Here is a 23181-nt window from a genome sequence, read left to right as displayed (position 1 = left end):
TTTGAAAGTGACCTCATTTCGACTGGCTTTGTTTACTTTTTGTTTGTGTTTTTGTTTTCCTGGCAGAAATTACAAGTACAGAAAATAAAAATAAACAAAAGCAAAGCCATTGAGTCACCGTCAGCTCATGGTGGCCCGTTTGTGTAAGAACAGAGCTTTGCTCTGTGGGGTTTCCAATGGCCAACTTGGATCACCTGGTAGTTCTTTCAAGGAGCCTCTGGGTGAACTCAATTCTTTCACCTTTCACTGATGTGTTAGCTAATGTGTTCCACCAGGCACCCATTCTAAACAAAAAGAATAATGTTCTTTCTCTCCTTTTTTTGGAGATTCAGATGGAAGTCATATTTATTTTGCAATAAATGCTTACAAGTATGTCTTTTGACATTAAAATACTTAAATTTGGAGTCATTCGATGTTATCTAAAAATCGGCTAAAAGCAAACCTCTTGTCATCTTTAAACTTATTTTTATATATTAAAACCTTTGTCCTACTGCAAAGAAATGTATTCTATTACTGATATTTCTTTTGAGTTATGCAAAGAAAATTTAAAATGCAGGTGAGAAAAATCATTGTTGCTTTTAAATCATTGTACAATTAAAAATCAAGTTGCTAAGAGTACTGGATATTTTGAGATAGTCTGTATCTAAAACTCTTATTTTAAAAGTAGCATAAAGGAAGACTGGTTCGGATCTCTAGGCTGACCCGTGAGTGCTAATTTACTTTGTCTGTAGGGATCAGGCCTTTCAGCTGATTACAATTGTGAAGGGAGACGACCTTGGGCTGAGGATCGTGGGAGGAATTAACCGGAATGAAGGTCCCCTGGTCTATGTTCAAGAAATCGTTCCCGGAGGGGGCTGCTTCAAGGTAAAGTGAGAACTGAAACAGCAAATGAAAGAAAGAGGGAAAACACCCACCCACCCCCAGATTTGTTTCCCTGCTTATCTATAAATGAGTCAACTGAACTAAATCTCTTCTATGACCACGGCTTTTAGAAAGATACAAAAGAGACCATTAACCTCAAGCACTTTTAACCTAACAAACCAATGGGCTCCTCGCAGATACCAAGGGTATATATTATTGGATTATATGCTATTCAAATCTTGTCCTGAATCTGGTTGAGAGACGGTATATATGGAGACATAGTATCTATCTACTACCATTGGTCTGGGTTAAGTTTTAGTTCTTGGACTGTGTTCATTTAGCTTTTTCTTATTATAAAAACAAAATGATGCAAGCAATCACTCATTTAAAAAAACACCCCCAACCTCAACCCTGAAATAAAATACATTCATTTCTGAATTGGCGGTGAAATTGTTACTGAGGAGTTCGCTAAGCACATCATTCATTAATGTCTATAAATGTTAAAATAATGTAATACATATATCTTTGTTACTTAGGAAACTCAGACCTAAATTTGAAGCGCAGCCCTGTCATCTTAGTTAAAATATTGGTTACTGCGTTTTGCGTTTGTACAATTGCTCTTGGCTCTCTTTGCCATTTTGAAAACTGACTCAAGATGCTTTGGGAAGCTATAAAATATACTCCTAAAAGCACGGACCACTGGTGTCAAGTCTATTCCAACTTAGAGCCGTCCTCCTGGACGGCGTGGAGCTGCCCCAGGAGGCTAAGAGGCTATAAACCTTTCACAGGCCCATTTCTCCATTGCAGAGGCTGCTGCAGTCAAGTCGCTGGCCTTCTGATTAGCAGCCGAGCGATTCGCCGCTGCACCTCCAGGACTCCTTATGATACAGAGTTTAAGTCAATAAATCATCCTAGTCACACCAGGCAAATGATCAGGGGACCTTCAAAATTTCATTCTCTTTCCTTCCATTTTTCCTTGAACTCTGTAAAAGTTCAAACTGCCACCCTGGCTGTTAGCAGCCAGATGTGTTGCCCACAGCCCCGCCAGGGCGCCTTCCATCGCAGGAGAAAGACGCTTCTTACTGTTACATTTATTGTTGTCGTCATTATTGTTTGGGTAAATGAAGGGCATATTATTAACTTTGAGCTGATTCTATTATATCATAACAAGTCCCACCTATATACTTTCCCATCAAACTTTTGTTTTTAACAGGCAGTTTAAAAAAATGTCCCCTTGTTAGGGCAGCCAATTATTTCACTAATCACTTCCATAATAGTCACGATTTCAGTCGTTTACAGTCTTGTACAAAGAGACTTTTCAAGTTGCCAGTACTATGTACAGAAAACAGTTCTCTAGTGAGTTTAGGATGTTGTCCTGATACAGCTTGTTCCTGTTGAGTTTAAATGATCGGCCGCATGAGAGCAGGTCTCAGTGCTGCAGCTACTGTGTGAGCACAAGGCAGGCGCACTGGAAACAACTGCTTAGGCCTAACAGAGTTCAAATAAAAACGGAAGTTTTTCTTCTAAAACTTGAGAAGTTTAATTCTATTTTGCTCTTAAAGCTGAGATTGGTGTGTATGCGTTTGTGCACACGCGTGTCTGTGTGTGTGTTCACTGGTTCTAAGAAGTAGCAAAGGTGTTTCCTATAGTACACATGATATAATATAGTAGCTTATTCTACCAATGTACTTAACAAGTGATCAGACTTTACTTTTAAGGCAAGCATCAGCTTGTACTTTATTGATTACAAGAAAAATGTAATAAATTGATAGCAGGTGCTGAGTGCGTGACTCTGTGTTGTTAACATTGTCAAATTGTACGGGCAATAGATGCCTTCACTGATTGCTTTTCTTCTAATGTCACCGTGTACAAAAGCTAATTTAAAAAAATTGACCTTGGAAGGGACAGTATTGCATGCCTGCCACCAGAGGGCAGCACACAGCTACGAATGCTCTTTGCCTCCACCTGGTCAAACCCAGTGGAAGAAATGGCTGAAAAGTGTTAGAAAGGTGTTAAGTATGTAACTATCCAGTATTTATATTTTATATTTTACATTTCCATGGGATGGCCATTTTATGAGATGTATAACATTTTCTCTGCAAGTACAAAATTAAATGCAGTTTAAAAAAAATAACGTTTGCTTAATCAAAGTTAACAGCATCTACTGTATGTGCTCTAGATAATGTTACACAGTTCTTAAATTTCTAATGAGCACAAAATGTGTGTGTGTGAGGTGTGTTCATAGAGTAGGACACGGGCACTCCTAAGGTCATCCTTATTAAACTGCTTTATTCATATGTGTTCATGTGCATGAGGTTAGGCGCTGGGCTGCTCATGGCACAAGGTCAGTGGTTCAGACTAACGAACCACACGGCTCGTGGGAGAAAGATGAAGTGGTCTGTCCCTTAAGATTTCCAGTCTTGGAAATCCTGTGACGTTCCTCTATCCCATCCTATACAGTTGTGATGAATTGGAACCCACTGGATGTTCAAAGAGTTTGGTTTGGATTTGTGGATCTGAATTGCTGTATTTTTTAAACATCATGTGGTTTCAGAATTAACAGTGCAAGCAATCTCAGGTTATAGCTGAATTATCTTCCCCAACAGCATATGCATGGAGCTTATTAAAACTCAGAAGGAGCTTCCTTCAATTAATCATGGTTAGTTTTCCTCCCTTCTCCCCACTCCCCCACACACATGTTTAACACCTGGCAAATATGAAATACAGTATTTGTTTCAGGATAACCAAAGTATCATATATCTTTGAAAAAATGTATTCAGAGTTCAACCTTGGGACATGAACACATTTTTCAAGTTCAAGTAGAGAAGAAGATTCTCCCAGCTCTAAAAGCTGGGGCTGTGCTGTCATGTCAGTTGTCATGTCAGTTCCAACTCGTGGTGACCCCGTATGTGCAGAGGTAGATTGCTCCGTAGGTTTTCAACGTGGGGGACCGTTCAGAAGATCGCCAGCTGTGTCTTTCAAGGTGCTTCTGAATAGGTTAAAATTGCCAACCTTTCAGCTAACAGCCTAGCAGCTAGCCATCTGCACCACCCAGAGACTCTTACAAGTTGCAAACCAATGTTCTAGGTACATTGAAACAGAAGCTCCCTTCCAGCCCACCAGCTAGTCCTGCATGAGTCCCCACAGTTCAGTCGTTGACTCTTTCTTAGCCACTTCCCACACACACATCCCATTGCCAGGTCAATATTTCTATTTGGCTGTCTGAAAAGTATCTCCAACAGGCTGTGGATAGAACTCATGACAGTCACACTACACCTCTTCTGCCCGTCTTTTCCTAAACAGAGCCTCCTCCAGATTTCCACATCTTGATGAGTATCACTTCCCAGCTGCACAAGTTCAAAGACCTAGGAATATTCTTACGTAGTGCCCGTGTCCAGTACCAGTGTGTAACTGGTACATACTGTCGGCGCTTGTCGTCTCTAACGATCTCTAGAATCCCTCAGTCTTCTTGAGTTTTACTGACATTACCGTAGCTTAAACTACCGTCAGTTTTTATTAGCACTCACAGTACCTTTGCTCGTATACACCACACCCATTTTCTTACCCCAATTTTTTTCATGTTTTCCCCCAAAACCATTTTATTGGGGGTTAGTACAGATATCACATCTTTCCATTGTCAGTCACATTAAGAATGTTGTCCAGTTGCTGCCACAACCCGTTTCAAAACATTATTTTCCTTCCTGAGCGCCTCGACATCAGCTCCCTTTGACTCCCCTCCCCACCAGGGTACCCCTCCCCCAGACCCAACCCCTATTCTACTTGCCATCCCCAAAGGGTCATCAATCCTGGCTTTCATATAGTGGAAAACAGATGGCAAAAATTCAAGAGGGTGACCCCAATGACATAACACCTCTGAGATAAACCCCAATATGAGCAACATAAAAAATACACAGAAAATGTCGAAAACTGGATCGAGCCTTTCTTGCCAACAGTCTTTGTGAGCAGTGCTTCTGAAAGCCCGGCTTCTCTCCTCTGCTTCCTGATTCTCCTTTCAGCCCCTGGAAGAGGCCACGTCCTTTCTTTCTCTCCTCATCGTTCCCTCCAACGAGCAGCAGGTCGACCTCCAGCGCCCGCATCTTGCGGGGGCGTGCACATGTGTGCCCTGCCACCCGTGCTGCTCCTAGAGATCAGCCGCAGGACTTCCAGAAGTCAAGGCAAAGGTTGCTCCCTGCTGGTGTCTTTTTTATGTGCTCTTCCTGCCCATAAAATCAGTTTGTCATTCCTCTTCCATGTCTGGTGGTTTTCTTACCTCTGCGTGGACAGTCAGACCGTATGCTTCCTAAACGAAAGGATTCTATCTGAGTGTATTATTTCGGCCCCCGTGGTGTGGTGCCTGGCACATCATAAGACTTCTTAGAAGGACTGAAGAAAGGAGGGACCCCTCGTCCTTTTCTCAACTTCTCTGAAAATGAACTAATGCCTAGGCGCCCTGTGTATTCCGACAGTGCCGCCATCGGGGCCTCATCCCTAGCTGCCGCTCCTTCTTGGTCCGTTGTTTTAAGCCATTCTGCACACTTGTAGGACTTCATTGCTTGTGCTTGTGGATTTGTTTTACTGTTCGTGACACAGGGAAAGTAGGCAAGAATCAACGTTTCCCCTTCAAATCTGGCCGTGCATTTAATTTAGTTGATTCCAAAATATACTTTTAAAAACAGGTGAGAGGACTTCAAAAAGTCTGTGGAATAAATGGAATTAAAGACAGTAGATTTTTTCCATGAACTTTTCGAAGCCCCCTCATATAATCCTTTTGTTACCTGTGGTGCGTGTTAAGTGCCACTTCGTTCTCTGCCTCGGGCTCTTGTCCCGCATCGACTATGTTTGGGGACTTAGGTAACTGCAGAACACAGTTGAAAACTCATCAGAGTTATCATTGATGTCTTGAAACGTTATTGTATGAGGCTGTGCATCTTGGAAGAGCAATTGTGTAAACTGTTTGCCCTTTTTGTCACTTTGTAACTGCGCATCGGCTACGTAAATCTTGCAAGACATTTAGGTTCCTGTGTACTTCTGGGGAAAGCATAGTGTTTGGGATTCAGAAGTTTTCCAGTACCTGGTTACTTCCAGCAGCAATACAGTGTGGGCACACATCCTGAACTAGATGCCCTGTTACTTCATACCCACAGGTATGCTGCCTCCTCAGTAATCCCCAACCAAGACCAGTTGCGAAATACAATGCCATTGTAGGGAGGGCACGCTGGGCCAACCAGAGGCGCCAACCGTATGCCAGGGAGAAAGTGCTCTGCCAAATGGTGGCATTGAACCCTTGTTGACCTTGGCATCGCTAAGTTTTACAACCCAAGCCCAAGCCACAGGGACAGGTGTGATCAACATTCCTTCCAGATTGCTCTCTTGCAGCTTACTGTGGCCGGGAAGTCAAAAGAAGAGTAAGACACCCCCCCCCCTTCTTGCCAAGATCAGGCCAGGAGTCAGCCGGATGCCCAATGCCATCTGGCTCTGACAGGTGGGAAGATTTACCTGTCAAAAGAACCAAAAAGTGGTGCAGAAAATGCAGCACTAAGAAGAAACGGGCTCCAAATACCATTAGGTGCAGCCAGTGCAGGGTGCCTTAAGTTTCACTCAATAAAACAAAAATGCTTCGTTTCAACAGATTTTTCCATGCCTCCGCCTGCATGTCCTGCCACCAGGATCCATTAGAACATGCGTATCCCACATGATCTTTCAAAGGCCTTCATGTTGTTGTTCTTAGGTACCATCAAGTCAGTTCTAACCCGCAAGGGCCCTGTGCACAACAGGTGAGACACTGCCCGGTCCTGCTGCATTCTCACAAGCCTTCCTGAACCTGAGCCCGTGGGTGCAGCCACGGTGTCAGTCCCCCTCCTCGAGGGCCTTCCTCTTTGTCACCGCCTTCCCCTCTACCAAGCACGATGTCCTTCTCCAGGGACGGGCTCTCCTGACAACATGTCCACAGTCTGTCAGACAAAAGTCGTGCCATCCTTGCCTCTAAAGAGCATTCTGGCTGCACTTCTCCCAAGACTGCTCCCTTTAGAGCTAACTAACGATTTTAACACTCGAGGACTTCATATAGAACACAAAAACATTCAAGGGCTTAGCCTGCATTATATAAGGGAAAAAATTATCCACAAAATAATAAAGACAGAAAAGCCAAGGAAACATTTCTGTTTACAATGTACCTGATAGATGGTAACGGGTTAGCCACTGTTCACCAAAGTTTGAGGGGGACCTCTGTAACTTTCAGAGGAAATCTATTTTCAGCCTGTGCTAAGTGCATCCCGGGGACTTGGAACAAGGCCGTGGGATGAACAGCAGGGTGGGGCTCTGGACACCCGGAGCTGCAGATGGGACAACCTAGTGGCACCACTTAGCAACTTCACCCTCTCTTCTTTGCCATTTCTGTCCAGCCGCCTTGGTCTCTAGGGCCGGGTTTCTGTACCTCTTTCGTTTAGTGTCCCTCTGGCACTGTGCTGTGGGAAACGGGCATGAAGGAGTACCTTCCGGCGCTTTCCCAGCCTTCCCTGTATCCACATCTTCATGAACGTCAGTCAGTGCAGGAATGCAGACACAGAGCAGGGAGTGAAAGTGCTTGGACAGCTGCCTGTCCTGCCGAGCCTTGCTCACTAATCGCCAAATGGGAATCCAGATTGTTGGGAGAGGCCCTGCCTGCCCCTGACATTGGCATCTTCACCCGACATTGGCCCAGCTGGGGCAGAATTCATTGGTTTAGGAAGCCAGACTTTTGCAGAAATAGCTTAGTTTTCATTTGAGGGTCTAACGTTTAAACAGGTTCAGAAATTCAAATGCTCGCCTTTTAGAAGGCAAAGGGAAGAAGAAGGAAAACCAAATACTTCTCAGAAAGAAAAAAAAATTATAAATACCAGAAGCCACTCAGAATTCATTATTCTCTCTCTTTTCGGATTCTTTTATTTTTTTCTTTCCTGATTCTTTTCCTGGTGGAAAATATTCCTTCAAAGCAGCAGTGTACTTTCAAAGTCACAGAGGCCCTGCGGGACAGAGTAGAAGTGTCGCTTCGGGTTTCCGAGGCTGCCCGTCTTTAGGGCAGCCAACGGCCTTCTCTTTCTCTGTGGAGCAGCTGGCCGGTGGGTTTAGACCACCCGTCTGTGTTGAGGAGCCCCATCGCTGATAGGTTACAGTGGCTGTACTAGATCAGCAGTGGATAATCCACCAAAGCTAGCCTGAGAAAAACGAACCAGCAAACCCCACAGCCATCAAGTTGGACTCATAAAGACCTTATAGGATAGAGTGTTCCATTGTGCCTGTAAGGCCATAAATCTGTCCAGGAGCCAACTGCACAATGGCTTCAAGCCACCGACCTTTCAGGGAACAGCCCGATGGGTAACTAGGGAGTCATTTGTTGGCTTCTAGCAGCCCTACAAGGTCGAGTAGAACTGCCCCTGTGAGTCTTAAACAGGAGTAGAAAGCCTCATCTTTCCCCTATGGAGCAGCTTGTGGTTCCTAACAGCTGACCTTGAGGTTAGCAACTCAACGTATAGCATACCACTCCACCGGAGCTCCTTCTGGAGAAGCAGAAGGTCGGCCTAAATCATAATGACATTTCTGTAGCCTTTCCCATTTCCTATAGCTTTTCTCTCCTGATGACCAACTGTGATTTCCTTGTGATGCGTGCATGTAGGCACTGCTGCCCCAACAATTTCCCATGGGATTAACTCAATTCCAAGTCGCTTATGAACAAGAGCCTATGAGTCCCCCAACTTGCTCCTCTAGCTTTCTCTCGTTTCATTGTTCATGAAGATCTAGCTAGTGCACTGTACAGTTAAAATTCAAATTCAGGTCCAGCTGGCTGCCAAGCCACACTCTGCACTTCTGTTCGCACCCTCTGAGAGCATAAGCTGTTTGCTAGGAAGTGATTCCTGCCCAAATGAAGCTGTTCGCTTGCCATCTGACTAGCACGCATCCTTCTAGAAGTTTCTCTTTGCTGAGAGGCCTTCAGTCAAAGAAAAGAACTGTTAACCGAGAACGTTCAAATTAAAGCAAAATAACCTGATGTTTGTTGCTTTGTCGATTCCAAAAGGAACATTCCTTCTTCATCAACGCCCTTCAGATGGTTTTGCTCACCTGGAGCATCTCTGGCTTCAGTTCTTCCTTTTATCCTCCTAAATTTTTTCCAGGCTTTAGATCCAAGTCAGTTTTAATGTAGCCATTAGATTTCAGTTAAACTTTACTTTGTAGACTCAGTCTTAATAAGGAGTTATTTTAAATATTGAAAGTGGCAGAGGGCTGGGTTTAACGATGATAGAAATTCATCTATTCTAAGAAGTTACATTAAAAATGTGTCTGTTTGTCCTGTCCTTCCATTCCAGGAATAGAACCAGAATATGGACACAGTGCTGGGACAAACTACACAAGCTTCTTTTTTACTGGGGGAGAAGGATGTTTTTTTTAATAAGAATGTTTGGCACAGAGCAAAATAATATTTGGCTATGTATATAGTCTTATGACAAAATAATAAAATCGACAACCTGGGAATTCACGTAGATCTGATTACTTGATGTAAGAAATAGAAATGGCAAGCATTTTTATGGCTCCTGTGTGTGCTTTCCTCTGATCAAGATCCCCAGCCCCTCTCCCAGAAATAACCTCTTTGTGAAGTGGGTTTGTCCCCCCGCTGGTTGGTTGCTTATTAGCCTCATCTTATGTTATTACTCTTGGTGTTTGCTCACACATCACCTTTACCTTCCATTTGAGAAGCTTCAAACCAAAATGCAGCCTGTTATTTCGCAAGCTACTGTGCATAAATGAGAGCGCGCAGTTGCTTTAGGTGCTTATGTAACTAAATGCGGTGATAAAATCTGGACCCTGGCAACGCGGGTCTGTTTACAAAGTCTTGGGAAAATCAGCCCTTACATTTTACTGAATGAAAGAAAATACTTGTACGTAATATTTTCAGGTTCTGTATCATATAACAAGTACTTTCTCCACATTGCTTACTCTTCTAGCATTACTACTGTGCCTCCCCCATACATTGGTCAATTAGGAAACAAAAACACCTGCGAATGTTCCTGTCTGACCTCGCTAGTTATAGTTAATCATTTATATTTACATAAAATTTACATTTATTTAAATGTATCGAATATACTTAAACATAATAAAAATATATTAAAATCAAATTGTTTTTGAGGGGTTAATCTTTTTATGAAGTTAAAATTTCAGCAGATCGTAAAGTCATTATTCTACATATCTTGTACAAAGTTTTTTTTACATAGCATTAAAGAACATGAATCTACGCCTCTATGATGAATGTTTTACATGTGTATAAATTATTTAAATATATTTTAAAAATAAAATGACATGTTGTTATTTACTACTATAACAATCCAAAATTACCATTGTTGCATATAATGCAGTTTGGATCAAAGACCAATTATCCAAGGAGTGTGCTTTAATGGAAAAGACTTTAAAGGAAGATATTTCTTGAATTTGAAGGTTATTTAAATACCACCAGGGTGAAAATCTACTTTTTTATCCATTAAAATGTCTTCTAGTTATAGAAATAATGCTTTCTACTGTTGCATTCATCATACGTACGTGGAGAAGTTCCATTGGAGCTGAAAACGAAGAACTTTCGCTCCTCTTTCCCAAGTTTGGATTAAGAAAGCAGCCTCATGAACACTGAGAAACTTACTGTCTCAGTTATATAGCGCTGCTACCATCTCAGCCCCCAGTGGATGGCCGGGCAGACACACACTGATTCTCTCAGGGGAAGGCTTTCTCTGCCAGCTCTGGGTGAAGGTTCTCCTGATCCATCTTCTCATGGATCTGGAAGTTTCTCAGCAGAGACCCCAGGTCCTAAGGATGTGTCATCTCCTGGCTCTTCTTTCTTGGCAGGAGGAGGTCCCCTTTCTATCTGCTCACTTCTCCTTTCATCACAGGATGAACGTGATGATGCAGGTCACACCTCAGGGAAACTCCTTGCATTGATCAAATCAAGACTGTGGCTTGAGTAAGGCTGTGGCGTCCCACCCTAATTCCCTCACACTGATTAGCTGATCACCTCAGATTACATCATGGGCATAGTTACACCATTGCAGAACTACTAAACCACTGAGACTCATGGACCAGCCTAGGTGATAATTGAGTATAATTAAATCTATCACAGTTGTCTGACAAATGTATTAAATCTTGTTACTAATACGCTCTGTTATTCCATAAATCTTGGTGTAGTGGGAGCCAGAGCCAGGGCATAGCAAAGTCATTGCCAGACAACTAGTTAGACGTGAGCATTATTAGCAGGAATTGCCTAACGCTGTGTGCACAGCCAACTAGGCTTCAGTGCAGGGTGGGAACTAGATCAAGTAAAGACGTTTGATTATGTGCTGAAATATGGGTAAGATCAGCATAATTAAGATCCTTGAGTGAATGTTTTTATTATGTTTGTAAGTTTTAACAGCTGGGCAACATAAGCGATGCAGGAATGTTCAGAAACCACAGCTGTCCCAGGATCATGTCGTGCACTTTATCAGAGTCAGAACTGTATTGGTCTCATAGCCTTTGAGATGTATCTCTCTTTCCTGATGTCCCAGGCCATGGCCTTGTGCTTTCAGCCTTCCTTATTGTGCAAGTTCATTCAGAGCATCCGTGAACTGCTCAATTTCACTCGCATGTAGTACCAGACCAGGCTTTGACCAACCAAAACTATTTGCTGCTGAGGTAATTTGTCTAACATTCTTATTTTTAAAATCTTGACTAAATAATGTCTTTGCTTTTGATTGTATTTAATCATCACAATAATACCTGGAGAAAAAATTGAGTACTTTTAAAACTTTTACTGCTTTTGGTAGGATGGACGTTTGAAACCAGGCGATCAGCTTATCTCAATAAACAAGGAATCCATGATTGGTGTGTCCCTTGAAGAAGCAAAAAGCATAATTTCCAGAGCCGAGTTGAGGTAACTGTCTTCTCCGTAAGGTATAATGAGTCACTTGGCATGTCTCCCTAAAAGCAGGGATTTTAAATGTCTAAAGTACTTTAGACTCTAAAGGAAATATTTTTTTCCTGATAGTACTGGAAGCACTGTTCTGAAATTCATTTGTACTATATCAATACCTTACCTATAAAAGTGATTCCTTTTTAATGACAGATCAGAATCTGCTTGGGAGATAGCATTCATAAGACAGAAATCTGATGTCAGCCATCCAGAAAATCCATCACGTGTGTCCACTTTACAAGCTTCAGGAGAAGGCGAAGCTCAGACCTCAACTTTCTGTCTTCTTTCTTCTCCCTCTGAAGCCCTGACTCCAAAGGCTTCATCTATACCCACAACTAAAGAGGCCATTTTACCTTTGAAGACAACTCAGGTAAGCTTAAATGTGGCGTTCATTTAGGCAGTTCATAAATACTCTGCATGGTTTCGAAATATAGATAGAATTATAATTTCCCTAATACGATTTGCTGATAAATCAGTATTTTTTGGTCAAAATATTATAGATAACTTTTTATGCTGAGATGTCAATAACCACAGTTTTTCAAAGTCAAAACATCTTGTCTACAAAATTCATCATCAGCTGGAAAATATCCACTTGGTACCATGGTGCGTTAGACAGGGTTCTCTAGGGAGACAAAACCAGACTGCTAATAACTTTATATATATATGTATATATATATAACATATATATATACACAGATAGATATATAACACAAGAAATGAACAGTTAAATTATAAAGCAGTACAAAAGGCTCAGTGCAACTCACTCCCGTGAGACAGTTGTGAGACACTGGCAGTTCTTCAAATCTGAGGGCCGGCAGGTAGTCCTCTGTAGAGAAATTCAGGTTATCGGGGCACAGGCAGCAAACAGCAAGGCAGGTTACCAACAGTCAGCCAGGCCGCCAACAGTCAATCCCTAACTCAAGAGATGTAAATTCCAATGATGTGGTGAAGCAGGTCTTGAAGGAACCTCAAATTACAGTGACACAGTCCACAGGTTAGGTGTCCCACAGGGAGTGTAGCTTGTAAATGGAGGCACAGAACAAACAAGGCAGCCACACACTGGTCCGATGATCAAAGAGCGAGAGACAAGAAAGGCGAGGCTTGCTGAGCCATTTATCTCTCCGCCCTTCAATTAATCCCACATGTGTTTATCAGCCAGGCTGGCACAATAAACTAACGACCTCACATGGGTAGACCTGGATCTCACTCAGACTGTGTCAAGAATGTCCTAGTCCCTAACCCAGCTCCATGTATTACCATTTCTGTTTCGACAACCTTCCTTTGTGTCACCAGAGCCCTTACCACAACATGAGGCTGTCCCGCTCCCCCAGCCTTGGTTGCTATGGTTTCTTCACCTGTGTACACTGAAATATAGTGTACCCTGTTAGAACTGTACAAAGGGGGAATTTTTAAAATAAAAATTTATAGAATTAATTGCTAACTGCTTCTATGCCTAACAAAATAAGAATTACAAAATAGGCATACATGTATTAAATCTGTTATTCGTTAATTTTTTTAAAAAAGTAAATAAACAAAAAACTCAGGTAGACTTTTCATTGTGGTCAGAGAGAGAATATAAGATTTTCTATCAAGTCCTGATACTTTGTCATCCACAGGTATATGTTTTGTGGCCTTTTAATTTATTTTTAATTTTTTATTTGTTTATGGTCTAATATCGAGTTGTCTTTGGAGCAGGTAGAGCCCACAGCAGTTTTTGCCTTTAATTCACAATTGGTTTGGTTGAAAGTGACTATACCAAAATTTTAGCAGTTCCATTTTCTTTTATTTTTTGGAATATGGCTTTAATCTTTTAAACCAGCTTTTTATGTTAACATGACCTGCCAGTCAGGTCTTTGACCTACTTTTGAGGATGACATATTGTGTTCCTCATTTTCTTTCATAGATAAAAACTGGATACAAGAAAACAGAACAGATTCCAATTACTTCACCAGACAACAGCTCGACAAATCTGTCTAATACAGGTAAATGTGCATTTAATTCCTTTTTCTTTCTTTTTTTTTTTTCAATTACTCTCACAATGAGAAGTACATAATGCAACTTAATAGACTTTAAATAAGGGTGCATTTTCTTTCTTTGCCTTCAGTGAATAAAAGAACAAAATGCATGTATTATCCAGTGGTCCCTGGTTAGATTATGACTTTTATTGCAAATTTCCCTGAACAAAGAATTGAAATTTTAAAGATGCATTACCATAGCAGTGTATATCAGGCTGTAATAATTCCCTGAACTGTTGAAACCAAATAATGAAAACTCTTCTGGAAGATAAGAGTAAGGTACTGTCCTTTCACAGTGAAGTATTGATGAAGCTTATTAAATACATCTTTTAAATAACATAGTATAGAGAGGCACATAGTTTAAGAAAGAAATATATATGTGTAGGTATAAATTAGAAGTGTGCATTGTGAATTCAGTATGACCGATCTTAATGATCACAAAAATGGTTTACTGATATTTTATAACTATAAAAGAATAATTTACTAAATTACTCATAAAAAGAGGATGTTTATCAAGCTTTAAAATGTTCATTGGCCCAAATATCAAGGGAACAAAAACCCTAAAAATTATTTCCAAAGCTACATATTTTAACAAAAGTCACTGTAGTTATGTAAGGGAAAAGCTAATTACATGTGTTCAGATTATAATGCAAATTGTTACCATGTATTTTTTCATTTTCAGAAGTACTAGCTAAATCAAAATTGCAAAGTAAAAGAGAGCATGATTGTTTATGTTTCCCCCAAACGTAACAGAAATTCATAGTGGACTCTACAGTATTTTCTTCTGATTGGGGCAGTATTTACCAGTAGCTTAGTAAATTATATGTCATTTTAATTTAGTGGGATGTCTTGACTTCAGAACTTTACTAGCATAATTCTCCTTGCATAATTAATCACCTACCTCTTTACGTAGTGCTTGTTAGCTTACTATGGCAACTGAGAAGACAAGCTCTATTAACAAATGGTGATGCGGAGTTGGAGCTGCACTGATCTCAGTGACCGGTGCCATAAACAAAGGACCTTTGTCTCCTGATGATCCTGTGACATATTAATGTGTTTTTAATTTAATTAAAGAGTAATTTAATTTTTCCGTACCTCTTTTAGTCTGTTCGGTGTTCTGATGGTGCTGTTGATTAAGCCGTGAACCGCTAACCACCAGATTGTCAGTTCTAGTTAAGACTATCTGTTCCCATAAATATTTACAGCTTTGGAAACTCCAAAGAGGGTCAGAATTGACCCCATGGCAGTGGGCTTATTATGGTTTTAGCCACTTATTCAATAAACAGGGATTGACATGTGAAAGAGGGGCCAGTCCCTGGAAAAGACATCATGATTGGTCAAGTAAAGGGTTATAAAAAAAGAGAAATGCCCTTGACCAGGATTGGCACAGTGGCGGCCAACAATGGTCTCAAACATAGCAGTGGTGAAGAGGGGCAGGGCTAGGCACCTTTCAGAAACTAACTTGATGGGATCGAATCAACAACAATAACACAGTAGACATTATGAAGGAATTAGAGGTCTTGTAAGATACTTGGACACAATATGATGCAAGACAAGTTTGGGTTAAAAAAAGTCTTTAGTTTTCATATTAGAAAATAATTTTTTAATGTTTATTGTTTGATCTCTTTTTTATCATTTTATTGGGACTCATACAACTCTTATCGCAGTCCATACATACATATACATTCATTGCCCTCATCATTCTCAAATCACGCACTTTCTACTTGGCTTCTGAAATCAGCTCCTCGGTTTTCTTTTTTTTCCCCCTCCCTCCCTGCTCCCCATGTGTGTGTATAGATGAGGGGGGTTCCAAAAACATCTCAGGAAAAATAAATCCCATTATCTCTTGAATCTCTTTCCATGAACTTTTTGAAGCCCCTTTCGTATATAGTTAGTTGTTTATTTTTAAAAGTGCATGTTTACTTCATCAAGTAAGTACTGTTTGCAGTACTGTATGCAAACAGGATCAGGGTGTGGATGGTTTTAGATCTCTAAGGAACATAATGTTTTAGGGGAATAACACATTGATACAAATAAGGGAAAGGCATACATGGTCGGCTAAGTAAAGAACTAGTAAGTGGTCTGAGCGGTACAGAGAAGGTACCGTAACTAACCACCAGCCTCTGAATGCAAACTTTGGAGGCCCATATCAATGCTCCCTGTTTGTTAGCTCTGTAACCTTGAGGTGGTTGCCTCAGATGGTTGTTGTATTAAACAAGTTCATGCATGTCTGGCTCTTAGCATTGTAACTGGTACTTAGTCTATGCTGAGTAAATCTTGCTGCAAATATTATTCGTATTACAAAAGCCACAGAATAGATTACAGCTCTCACAGTCCTCCAAGGTATGTGTTTAGAGCAGAAAAGAAAACTCCCAAGCCTGACTCATTTCTCTGCCCCCCTTGGCACCATGAAGCAAATACAGCTAGGCATTGCTTAACACGCAGGCTGTGGCCTGTGAAAGAGGCTATTCCCAATGCCACCACTGCTGCTACTGGCTAGAACTGCTGGCCGAGGCTAGAGCAGCGGGGGAGCCACAAGGGAGAGACTGGGAATGGAACAAGAGGAAACCAGTTGGGAAGGAGTGCAGTGCACCCAGCCTATCCCCCTAATAGCACCCAGCAGCCCCATCCTCCACTACCACCATGACTGCCTGCCCACCAGACCAAAAGCCCCACGGCTTATCCCCAGAACCATGCCCTCTGCCTTGCCTGAGTACATCTCACCCACAGTCCAGTGCTGTAAGAGTCTGAGCTTGGGGCCTTGAAAACCCCAAGAGAGAGAGTAAGTAACGCTGCCACCTGTCTGTCCCTGTGTCACACTGTGGTGGCCTGCGTGTTGCTGTAATGCTGGAAAGTATTTCAAATCCCAGCCGGGTCACCCAGAGTGACCAGTGTTCAGCAGGGATCCCACAGTAGAACAGACGACGAAGAAGGGCTTGGCTGCCCACTTTGGGGGACGTACCCACTGAGAACATCTTTGTTTTTGTGGTGGGATCGGTCTTAGTTTGCTAGGGCTGTTATAACAAAAGAGTGTGCTTAAAGAGAGGATGTCTTTGTCCACAGTCCTGGCAAATGATCCGCCGTCTTAACTCAAGCCCCTCTAGCTGCAAGGTCTTTGACTGTACAGGCTTATTTGTGTAGCCCTGCTGTATGTGACTCTGTTTCCATGGCTCTCCTTCACTCTTCTAAAACGCCTCGTAGCAATCCTGCATCAGAAGCGATTGGAATTAGAATCCATTCTCCTTTGGCAGGATGACTTCCCTGCTTTAACTGATAAGACCTGCAAAAAAAAGCTCTATTTTAGGCTAGCAAGATCGCATTCACCTGTGCAGGAAGTAGGACTTCACCGTACATTTGGTGGATGGGGTGGGGATACAATTCAATCCATAATCAAATGAAAACACCCACATCGTTGTGCTGTACTCTGTATTACCATCAAATGGGCAAAGACCTGGACTTAGAAAGTCAAAAGGGAAGAACACACTCAACATATCTCAAGCTGAAAGAATTGAATAGTTCAAGCCTCAAGAGGCAAGATTGAAGGATTCCCTCAGGGAACGTACTGAAGGATACAGAAAACAAAACTCCAAACTCACTGCCACCCAGTTGATTCCAACTCATAATGACCCTACGGGACAGAGTAGAACTGCCCTCGTGGGTTTCCAAGAATGGAACTGTTTAAGGGAACAGAAAGTCTCGTCTTTCTCCCATTGAGTGACTTGTGGATTCAAATTATTGACCTTGTGGTTAGGAGCCCTACTTGAGCAACCAGGGCTCCTGGAAACAATATAGGAAGCACCGAAAAAAACTATGGAGATAGACTGAATTTGTCGGCATCAACCATTTCAAGAGGTGCCATATGGTCAAGAATCATTGGTATTGTAGGAAGACGTCTGAGCTGCACAGGATTTGACAGAAATACCAATTGAAATATTTCAACAAATGGAGGCACTAGAAGTGCCCACTTACCTATGTAGGAAGTTCGGAAGACTGGCCCACCCACTGGAAGAGAGCCGCATCTGCCCATGACTCAACAGAATGTGGAAATTATTGAACGATATCATTAATAACATGCAAATAAGATATTGCTGGAAATTAATGCAAAACAGTGACAATAGTACAACAAAAGTGGTCTGGCAGAAATTCCAGCTGGATTCAGAAGAGGATGTGGAATGAAGGAAATCGTTGCCAACATCAGGCAGATCTTGCCTGAAAGCAGAAAATATACAAAAGATGTTTGTTTATGTTTTATTCTCTGCAGTCATTTGGCTCTGTGTGTCCTAACAAACTATGGATAACCTTGAGAGTAATGGAAATTTCAGAACACTGCATTGTGCTAAAATGGAACCTGTACATGGATTAAGAGGCAGTCATTTAAAAAGAACAAGGAATATTGCGTAGTTTAAAATTAGGAAAAGTGTGTGTTGGGGGTATAGCCTTTCACCATATTTATTTAATCTGTATTCTGAGCAAATAATCCAGAAGATGGGTTACACGAAGAAGAATTCGTCATCAAGATTGGAGGAAAGTTTATTAACCTGAGGTATGCTGAAATCGAAGAGAACTTAAAGCACTTGCTGATGAAGACTAAGTAATGCAGCTCTCAGGATTGCGCTCACTGTACAGAAAACAAAATCCTCACAACTGGACCAGTGGACAACATCATGATAAACAGACAGAAGATGGAAATTGCCATTGATTTCATTTTCCTTGAACCACAATCAATGTTCATGCAAGTAGCCATCAGGAATTCAAAGGAAATGATGTTAAAAAGCACAGGAAAGAAACGATGTCTGGAGACTGATTATAGAATAAATTGTACAATTATGTTTGACATGATTGAACTATGAAATAATATGACATAATGTATCCATTTCCAAGTTACAGCAAATTAAAAAAAAAAGCCCAGGAATAAGTTCTGGGCTCACACTAAATCCTAACTTCAACCTAAGAACATTTAGTTCTTACATCATGACCCTGCTCGATACTCAACTTCGTGAAACGATCACTGAAGATAAGAGTGCTACAGAAAAGTGTGGTGAAGAAAGCAGATGGTGCCCGGCTATCAATCAGAATAGTGTCTGGGTCTTAGAGGCTTGTATTCAAACAAGCAGCCACCCAAGCAAGGAGCCAAATAAGTCCACACAGAAGAAGCATACCAGCTTGTGTGATTCAAAGATGACAAGTACAAAATTTGAATACAGTGAAAAGTATCGGAGCTAAAATTGTGAGCACCCGATTTGGAAAAGGCTGAGAACAGTGGGAGCCCCAAACCCATCTGCAGAGTATCTAGTCAGATTAAGCCACTAACAGATCTGTTCTAGGGAAAGGCAAGAGTCCCACCGAACAGTCTTATCATCAGGCAGAGATCATTGTCTTATTGATTATGCTGGATCATGATCGGTACCAGGCCAGTTGTCCACCCTATAGACCCGACCTGAGTTTGTACTGGGTACAAGTATATCTTAGCTGTCCCGTGACAGAAATTTCTTCCCTGGATTTTTGAACATTGATGGGGGTGGGGGAAGGTGTCTTCTCCCTCTTTCGCATCATTTGTATTTTTGCCTGTATACTAATATCATTTCATCCTTACCAACTTAGTGCGATTTATCTTTCATAGTTTTCTGCTTTGTTTCCCAGTGGTGACGCACAGGAGGAATGAATGTGTAATGATAATAACTGATACCAGGTGTTATGGGGAATGCAAGAGTGGAGGGGAGGTGAGAGGCAGGGAAAGGGGATTTAGGGAGGAAACAATGAAGGCAGGAGTGGGGAATGAGCACTAGATTGATGGTGATTGGAAAACTCAGTTTAAAGGTGATACAACCATGCGGGGTGTGTGTGTATAGACTCTAAGATAGATGTGGTGGTGATTGTACTACTCCCCTTGATGTGCCTGAACGATTGAACTGGTCAATTGTATGATATGTGAATTATATGCCAATAAAAGGGTTGGGGAGAAAAAGGAACTCAAAGACTATATTGCCCTGGGCAAATCTGCCACACAAGCCCTCTTTAAAGTGTTAAAGAACAAGGATGTCACTTTGAGAAGGAACATGTGCCTGAGCCAAGTCATTTATTTAAACTCAGCTCGGAGCCATGTGAAAGTTGGACAATTAATAAGGAAGACTACAGCAGACTTTATGCACAGATATCGCGTACATTTGTGCAAAGGTATTAACAAAGAATATTGAAAGTACCCTGGATTACCAGCAGAAGAAATGCGTTGGTCTTGGAAGAAGTTCATCTGGAATGGTTCCCGGAGGTAAGGATGGCAAGATGTCATCACACCTACTTTGGACTTTTGATCAGGAGACACCAAGCCAAAGCTCACAAGCCCACGGCCACCGAGTCCAGGCTGACTCACAGCAACCGTGTAGGACAGGGTGGAACTGCCCCTCGGGGTTGCCAAGACTGGAACCGTTCATGGCAGTAGAAAGCCTTGTCTTTCTCTCTTGGAGTGGCTGGCGGTTTCAAACTTAAGGCCTTGCAGATAGAAGGCCATTGTGTACCCACTAAGCCAGCAGGGCTCCATCGGGAGAGCTCCATCCCTGGAAAAGGATATCATGCTTGGAAAAGTCAGTGAGAGTCCACGGGATGGGTTCGTACTGTGGCCGCCACATACCAATTGTGAAAGTAGTGCCAAACCGGACAGTGTCGTTCTGGTGTACGTAGGCTCCCGGCGATTCAGAGCCACCTCAAGACCACCAAACACAACAGTGTCCTCGTAATTATGATGACGAGTACGACACTAATGTATGTAACATCCTTAGTTTGCTTACTGCCATCCAGTCAGTGCCGACTCACAGTCACCACTGTGGGTCTCCGAGACTGACCTAGTCCTTCTCCCTCCGAGCAGCTGGAGGATTTGAACTAACGACCATGCAGATTGCCTCCCAACACCAGAAGTAAGAATAAGTAAAAGCGAACTTTCCGTGCTAACACGTAACATCGTTTTTGTGTTGAGATGTAGAAAAGCATACATGAGAACATGCTTCAGAGCGTGTGTGTGTGTTTGTGTGCCCTCCCGCCAGTTCGCCTCTCTCCCCTTTGCCCTCCTCTTCCCCCCCATCCACACTCAAGGAATTCCTGCCCAGGGAAAGCCCTGGTCTCACATCAGAACTAGGTCAGGTCCGATCCATCTGCGGTTGTCAGGTTTGTTGTGTGGGTTCCGACACACAGGACACCGTGAAGAACAGGAAGGAACGCTGCCGGCTCCTCTGCCCTCCTCCTCCTCCTCCTCGTTTGTGCCCCAGCTGTTAGTACCTGCGCATTATAGACTGGCACCAAGCTCCCGGCCTCACACCCACGACCATCTCTTCAACACGAAAAAGTCTGACTTACCTGCGCTTCGAATTTCCATTCCACATACTCCATGCTGATCTCTTATGCAGCACGTATGGTGTGGCAGAGATTTCCTTTTTTTTTAAGAGAGAAAAAAACAACACCCATAGTATTTTTTATCCATTGCCAACAATTATGAGGGATCTTCAAAAAATTCATAGGAAAAAAAGAAAACATAAGGGAACATTGTCCACAAATTTCTGAGGCCCCCTCATAGGGTTCATAGTAACAAAGGCGGTTTTGCTGTTTTTATTAAGAATCATGCAAATTCTATTATAATTAAAGTCATTCCTTCTCATATCAACTCAAGCTTTGATTCTAATTGAAACTGAAAGACAGAACCCACTCTTTTAGGATCTTGACACCTATAAGCTATATTCAAGATCTTACTTAGGATGTTAAAGATGTGTTAAAGGTTCAGAGGGAACTTTCTTTGCATATGCGTATCTTGTGTTCTTAAGAAAGAGAATGCAAATCATTTTGTACTTGGAGACAGATGCTCTGAGAAATTTTTAAAAATTAAAGCACTGCATAAAGATGTGACATTTTGAATTTTTTTTCGCTTCCTCTTGTTTCTATGTAGAACTAGTAAAATTATATTTTTAAACTTATTTAAAATAATGACAGTTTAGATAGTAAGGATTGATGTGAATCATAGAGATTTGATATATATTTTTTGATATATTTTTAAAATAGGTTTCCCCCGCCCCCCACAGTTCCAGCCCTTGTGGGTACTTGATTTCTAACTTTTTCAATAACTACAAAAACTAAGCTAAATAATTGGGGTATATTGAGAAGGTTTTGGAGAATGAGTGAGAAGTGTGTGAACCCCAACTCTGAAGAGTCCATTTATAATATTGGAAATCTAACTTTGGTGGACAATATAAAGGAATTCTAGCTCATTAAAGTCTGAATCTATGTCATAGTTTATGTACAAACTTGAACTGATTTGTATTTTTCCATAGTACTTCCATTATTTGTATGAAACTGCTTTTTCCATTTAAAAGAAATATTAGGATCTTAACTTTTTTTTTTATCAGCTTTTACTTTATTTGGAAGGAGACTTTATCTTACAATTATCCAGGCATTAAGATGATAGTAGTAATGGTGGGATGTACATTTGTCTTTCCAGTTAATATTTCTGTGGGAGTTAGCCGTGCATAATTAGCCATTCTTTTTATGTTATATTTTTAGGGCTCAAGTGAAGCTGGCTTATATGATACGTTTTGGATTTAAAGAAAAATAATAGTGAAAACAAACGTGAAAACTGCCATCTAATTCGCGAGGATTATTTTTGAACAGCAGGGACCCAGAACACATCCTGTCAAATGAAAAGTTCTGTTCCAATTAAATCTCCAATTAATGAGCACCCTGTTGTCTCTTAGATATAGCCCCTGCCTGGGCGGATAATTATGGACCACAAGAAAAGACAATCTACCTAAATCCCTCTGTTCGCCTTCAGGCAGAGAAACTGGAAATGGTAAACACTTTAAGTCTCTACTTTTTTCTCATCAAACTGCAGCAAGAAAATATTTTCAGTTGTTGAAAGGATAAAGTTGTGGAGCCATTCATTGTTTAATGAGTTATTTATAATGAAATAAGTGGCGGTTTGGGTTTGGATGATCCCAGGCATATCCCTGAGGTTACAGTCCAGGCCGGTCCAGCAGTACCAAATAGGGTTCAACCTGTTGTAGCTCAGTTGACATTCAGTTTAATGACTTTCTTCCTCTAGAAAGGAGGACAAATAGGATGTTCTACAATCTACAGTCATGGAAACGTGCTATAAATGATAACCAAGTGTGTTAGGCTTCCCAAATTATAGCAGTGACTGCAAGGAAGTAATAGTTCATTATATAAAAACATTTTTAGGAGAAACTAAATTTTAATGAACAAAATGCTCTCTCACTACCAAGACAAAGTCTTTGTGGGAGCGGACAGCTGCATCTTTTCGCTCTATAAGCAGTTGGTAGATTCGAACCGCCGACCTTTCGGTCAGCA

At 41.5% G+C, this 23181-nt stretch overlaps 1 protein-coding gene across 12 annotated transcripts in view; it reads left to right on the top strand.

Moving 5' to 3' along the window:
- The window catches only part of STXBP4 (syntaxin binding protein 4), a 178566-nt gene that overhangs the window by 18673 nt on the left and 136712 nt on the right, over positions 1-23181 (top strand). For 10 of the 12 annotated variants that reach the window (XM_075561573.1, XM_075561570.1, XM_075561575.1 and 7 more), the window contains 5 exons: positions 732-864; positions 11679-11785; positions 11978-12194; positions 13728-13806; positions 22569-22663. In XM_075561573.1, the coding sequence (XP_075417688.1) occupies positions 732-864; positions 11679-11785; positions 11978-12194; positions 13728-13806; positions 22569-22663 (631 nt within the window). The remainder of the gene's footprint in view (positions 1-731; positions 865-11678; positions 11786-11977; positions 12195-13727; positions 13807-22568; positions 22664-23181) is intronic. The other 2 variants (XM_075561576.1, XM_075561577.1) reach the window with 1 other exon arrangement.

The sequence above is a fragment of the Tenrec ecaudatus genome, chromosome 10 (genome assembly GCF_050624435.1).
Source record: "Tenrec ecaudatus isolate mTenEca1 chromosome 10, mTenEca1.hap1, whole genome shotgun sequence".
In the NCBI taxonomy this organism is placed as follows: Eukaryota; Metazoa; Chordata; class Mammalia; order Afrosoricida; family Tenrecidae; genus Tenrec; species Tenrec ecaudatus.
The sequence above is the reverse complement of the archived record's forward strand: the minus strand, read 5'-3'. Positions and strand labels throughout refer to the sequence as shown.